We start from the raw sequence: 5,818 nt of genomic DNA on the forward strand, positions 1-5,818 counted from the left end.
TAGCATGACAACATGGTGGAACCAGAGTAGCATGACAACATGGTGGAACCAGAGTAGCATGACAACATGGTGGAACCAGAGTAGCATGACAACATGGTGGAACCAGAGTAGCATGACAACATGGTGGAACCAGAGTAGCATGACAACATGGTGGAACCAGAGTAGCATGACAACATGGTGGAACCAGAGTAGCATGACAGCATGGTGGAACCAGAGTAGCATGACAACATGGTGGAACCAGAGTAGCATGACAACATGGTGGAACCAGAGAAGCATGACAACATGGTGGAACCAGAGTAGCATGACAACATGGTGGAACCAGAGAAGCATGACAACATGGTGGAACCAGAGTAGCATGACAACATGGTGGAACCAGAGCATGACAGCATGGTGGAACCAGAGAAGCATGACAACATGGTGGAACCAGAGTAGCATGACAACATGGTGGAACCAGAGTAGCATGACAACATGGTGGAACCAGAGTAGCATGACAACATGGTGGAACCAGAGTAGCATGACAACATGGTGGAACCAGAGTAGCATGACAACATGGTGGAACCAGAGTAGCATGACAACATGGTGGAACCAGAGAAGCATGACAACATGGTGGAACCAGAGTAGCATGACAACATGGTGGAACCAGAGAAGCATGACAGCATGGTGGAACCAGAGTAGCATGACAGCATGGTGGAACCAGAGTAGCATGACAGCATGGTGGAACCAGAGTAGCATGACAGCATGGTGGAACCAGAGTAGCATGACAGCATGGTGGAACCAGAGTAGCATGACAACATGGTGGAACCAGAGAAGCATGACAACATGGTGGAACCAGAGAAGCATGACAACATGGTGGAACCAGAGTAGCATGACAACATGGTGGAACCAGAGTAGCATGACAGCATGGTGGAACCAGAGTAGCATGACAGCATGGTGGAACCAGAGTAGCATGACAGCATGGTGGAACCAGAGTAGCATGACAGCATGGTGGAACCAGAGTAGCATGACAGCATGGTGGAACCAGAGTAGCATGACAACATGGTGGAACCAGAGAAGCATGACAACATGGTGGAACCAGAGTAGCATGACAGCATGGTGGAACCAGAGTAGCATGACAGCATGGTGGAACCAGAGTAGCATGACAACATGGTGGAACCAGAGTAGCATGACAGCATGGTGGAACCAGAGTAGCATGACAGCATGGTGGAACCAGAGAAGCATGACAACATGGTGGAACCAGAGTAGCATGACAGCATGGTGGAACCAGAGTAGCATGACAACATGGTGGAACCAGAGAAGCATGACAACATGGTGGAACCAGAGTAGCATGACAGCATGGTGGAACCAGAGTAGCACGACAACATGGTGGAACCAGAGTAGCATGACAACATGGTGGAACCAGAGTAGCATGACAACATGGTGGAACCAGAGTAGCATGACAGCATGGTGGAACCAGGTCACATGACACACAGACGTTTACAAACAACAACATTCAGGAAACAGTTTATTGACAAACAAATTGCAGCCTTATCGCCTCATTATAAAACACAATGACATCATCACATAATTAATAAATAGTTCAGCATAAATAACAAATAAATAAATCATGATAAGTAACAAACATCTGAAATATGAGCTGATAAATATTAATAAATAATAATTATTATTAACATAGAAATACATCATTAAAGAGCCAGTATTAAAACGATGTCAAAACAATTCTGATTGGTCATTAATTACTCAACAGTTATTGATTAGTTTAGTTTTTGGATCTCTGATCGGTACAGCCTGATTGATCTCTGATCGGTACAGCCTGATTGATCTCTGATCGGTACAGCTGATTGATCCCGGATCGGTACAGCTGATTGAAAAGTGCATCAAGTAAAGTCTCAAAGGTGGTCTCTGCAGAGGGAGGTCTCACTTGGTCCTCCTCTTCCTTCCCTGATCTCGGTTCTCAGGATAATGTTTGATGAACGGATTCATATTAATAAACTTCTTCGTATGACATCTTTCTTTTATGAACACAGTCATAAAATATCTCCCATGATGCACTGCAGGGAGACGCAGGCAGTCGGTCATAAAGGTCATGACCTTTGAACACCGGTTTGTTGGGTTTTTCCACCATGACCATGTGTGCTCCTGGTGGGCGGGGCTTAGCGTGCACCTGCAGGCTGGGGCCTATAGGAGGCGACGGCTCTCAGGCTTCGGATGAGGTCGTGACTAAAGGAGCGGAGCTGCGTCAGCGTCAGGTGGGCCGCCACCTGCAGCTCGTAGTTACCATGGAGACGGGAGGCCAGGTCCACTCTCTGGTCCTGATCCGCCTCGACGGCGAGATGAGCCGCCTCCTCCATCTGGAGGACAACAGATGAGGTCATGAAGTGAGGTCATGAGATGAGGTCATGCGGTGAGGTCATGAGATGAGGTCATGAGGTGAGGTCATGAGATGAGGTCATGAGGTCATGAGGTGAGGTCATGAGGTGAGGTCATGAGGTGAGGTCATGAGGTGAGGTCATGAGGTCATGAGGTGAGGTCATGAGGTCATGAGGTGAGGTCATGAGGTGAGGTCATGAGGTCATGAGGTGAGGTCATGAGGGGAGGTCATGAGGTGAGGTCATGAGGTGAGGTCATGAGGTGAGGTCATGAGGTCATGAGGTGAGGTCATGAGGTCATGAGATGAGGTCATGAGGTGAGGTCATGAGATGATGTCATGAGGTGAGGTCATGAGGTGAGGTCATGAGATGAGGTCATGAGGTCATGCGGTGATGTCATGAGGTGAGGTCATGAGATGAGGTCATGAGGTGAGGTCATGAGGTTGTGAGGTCATGAGGTGAGGTCATGAGGTCATGAGGTGAGGTCATGAGATGAGGTCATGAGGTGAGGTCATGAGGTTGTGAGGTCATGAGGTGAGGTCATGAGGTGAGGTCATGAGGTCATGAGATGAGGTCATGAGGTGAGGTCATGAGGTCATGAGGTGAGGTCATGAGGTCATGAGGTGAGGTCATGAGGTCACCTTGCTGATGTGCGTCCTCAGGTCTCTCAGGTCCCCCTGCAGGTCGCTCAGGCCGCTCAGCCGCTCAGATAAAACTCCCAGCAGCCTTTGGTACAGCCGGCTGCCGGCCGCCATTCGGCGCACACAGACGTCCTGCAGGAGGCGACACGCATTACGTTCTGTTCGCTCTACCTGCCCAAGGATCCGAGAGACGCTCCTAAGAACTGAAGACTGACCAGCGTGAAGCGCTCGGACGGCGGCTTGAGGACGGGGCCGGCGGGGATGCCCAGTGATGTCACCATCATCTGCAGGTTAGTTGAGTGGGCGGAGTCAAGGGTCAGACCCTGAGGGGACCAGCAGGAAGTTATCAACACCTGAAGAACAGCCGAGTCGAGCCGCTGCAGCAGCCAATCACGCGCCTTGTTTACCTCCATCGTGACGGTGGCGGCGTGCGCGGCGGGCACGTCCCTCAGGATTTTCTCTACCAGCATCTTCACTCGCTCGGCCGCCGCTCTGAGCGCCACTGACGAGTCGTGGGGCGAGATGGAGGGAGCTGATTGGATTAAATCTGCCAACAGGAAGCAGTGCAGGAGAGCGTAGACTGTAGAGAGAACCATCTTCATCATCACCATCATCACCATCTTCATCATCATCATCATCACCATCTTCATCATCATCACCATCATCATCTAATAACCCTCTACACTCGGCACTAATAACCCTCTATACTCGGCACTAATAACCCTCTAAGCTCGGCACTAATAACCCTCTATACTCTGCACTAATAACCCTCTACACTCTGCACTAATAACCCTCTATACTCGGCACTAATAACCCTTGACACTCGGCACTAATAACCCTCCACACTCGGCACTAATAACCCTCTATACTCTGCACTAATAACCCTCTATACACGGCACTAATAACCCTTGACACTCGGCACTAATAACCCTCGACACTCGGCACTAATAACCCTCTACACTCGGCACTAATAACCCTCTACACTCGGCACTAATAACCCTCTACACTCGGCACTAATAACCCTCTACACTCGGCACTAATAACCCTCTACACTCGGCACTAATAACCCTCTATACTTGGCACTAATAACCCTCTATACATGGCACTAATAACCCTATACACTCGGCACTAATAACCCTCTATACATGGCACTAATAACCCTCTATACTTGGCACTAATAACCCTCTATACTGGCACTAATAACCCTATACACTCGGCACTAATAACCCTCTACACTCGGCATTAATAACCCTCTATACTAGGCACTAATAACCCTCGACACTCGGCACTAATAACCCTCTACACTCGGCACTAATAACCCTCGACACTCGGCACTAATAACCCTCTATACTCGGCACTAATAACCCTCTATACTCGGCACTAATAATCCTCTATACTCCGCACTAATAACCCTCTTCACTCGGCACTAATAACCCTCTATACTAGGCACTAATAACCCTCTACACTCGGCACTAATAATCCTCTATACCCGGCACTAATAACCCTCCATACTGATGTTTATCAACTTTAAATCGGAGTTGCCTCCTCCTCTGAACTCCACGCGGGTTCTGAAGATTTAAGTCGCAGACAGCACGAGTTCGTCCTCACCGATCGTAGTGTTCATCTCGGTCTCGGTCGGGTCTTGGTCGGGTCTCGGTCCCGGTCTCGGTCGGGTCTCGGTCGGGTCTCGGTCCCGGTCTCGGTCCGCCGGTAAAGTCGCTCACGTCTCCTTCAGCTTCCATCTGCAGCTCGGCTCTTTATGCGCTCGCGCTCCTTCGGGGTTTTCCGCCGAGTCATGACGAAGAATCCCGAAGTGACGAAACGCGTGTTGCGTCACAGGTTCTCACCTGGCGGGGAATCACGTGACGCCACAGCATGACGTCACCATCAGGTCGAGCGGGTTGCAGCTCTGTCTCAATACAAATATAATGTATTATTATTAAATAATATGAATGAAATTATTACTGTTGTCATAAGTGACGTTATTATTATTAAATGATTGGTGACGTCAGTAATATTATTATTAATCTTTATTCATAATTATTGTTGATATTATAATAATGTTTATATGATATGTTTCTATATGATAAAAGAGTTCTTATTGATCTCTTTATTCATATTATTGATCTCTATATTCATATTATTGATCTCTTTATTCATATTATTGATCTCGTTATTCATATTATTGATATATATAAATATGCAGAATAAATATAAACTAAAATACGGTTTATAAACGTCGTAAAGCCGAATAAAGTATCATGAAACACAAATACTACAGTAAAGTACTTGAGTAAAGGGACGACATCAATGATCCAACTACCTTGAACGTGTCACGTCAAGAATCAATCAACAAGCACCTGAACGCACCGCCAGGAAGAACAAGAGGAAGTGTAAGACAAGAAGTAAACATGAGGAAGAGGAAGACCATAAGGAAGAGGAAAGCCATGAGGAAGAGGAGGGCCATGAGGAAGAGGAGGGTCATGCGGAGGAGGAGGGCCATGAGGAAGAGGAGGGTCATGAGGAAGAGGAGGGCCATGAGGAAGAGGAGGGTCATGAGGAAGAGGAGGGTCATGAGGAAGAGGAGGGCCATGAGGAAGAGGAGGGTCATGAGGAAGAGGAAGGCCATGAGGAAGAGGAGGGTCATGAGGAAGAGGAAGGCCATGAGGAAGAGGAAAGCCATGAGGAAGAGGAGGGTCATGCGGAAGAGGAAGGCCATGAGGAAGAGGAGGGTCATGGGGAAGCGGAAAGCCATGAGGAAGAGGAAGGCCATGAGGAAGAGGAGGGCCATTAGGAAGAATAAGGCCATGA

The 5,818-nt window shown here is 48.2% G+C and overlaps 1 protein-coding gene across 2 annotated transcripts; it reads right to left on the reverse strand.

The window, feature by feature from the left end:
• Positions 1-1,599: 1,599 nt before the first annotated feature.
• LOC130188155 (uncharacterized) lies at positions 1,600-4,863 on the reverse strand. Of its 2 annotated transcripts, XM_056406324.1 has the most exons (5): positions 4,616-4,863; positions 3,415-3,587; positions 3,223-3,330; positions 3,008-3,139; positions 1,600-2,348 (listed from the first exon to the last, which is right to left on the reverse strand). In XM_056406324.1, exons 1-5 carry the CDS (start codon positions 4,629-4,631, stop codon positions 2,151-2,153), a joined length of 627 nt encoding a protein of 208 aa, XP_056262299.1. In that variant the 5' UTR covers positions 4,632-4,863; the 3' UTR covers positions 1,600-2,150. The 2 variants fall into 2 exon arrangements, with proteins under 2 accessions (XP_056262299.1, XP_056262298.1); XM_056406323.1 differs by lacking the exon at positions 4,616-4,863 and having other exon boundaries at positions 3,415-3,609.
• Positions 4,864-5,818: the final 955 nt, after the last annotated feature.

Source organism: Pseudoliparis swirei, chromosome 23 (genome assembly GCF_029220125.1).
Source record: "Pseudoliparis swirei isolate HS2019 ecotype Mariana Trench chromosome 23, NWPU_hadal_v1, whole genome shotgun sequence".
NCBI lineage: Eukaryota > Metazoa > Chordata > Actinopteri > Perciformes > Liparidae > Pseudoliparis > Pseudoliparis swirei.

What these genes read in the sequence shown, in the direction of transcription:
- LOC130188155 (XM_056406323.1), bottom strand. Translation starts at nt 3,609, where the DNA reads ATGAAGATGGTTCTCTCTACAGTCTACGCTCTCCTGCACTGCTTCCTG. An exon ending in CCGCCACCGTCACGATGGAG is followed by an intron (nt 3,331 to 3,414) that starts GTAAACAAGGCG and finishes TGGTCCCCTCAG; the next exon opens with GGTCTGACCCTTGACTCCGC. An exon ending in CGTCCGAGCGCTTCACGCTG is followed by an intron (nt 3,140 to 3,222) that starts GTCAGTCTTCAG and finishes CGCCTCCTGCAG; the next exon opens with GACGTCTGTGTGCGCCGAAT.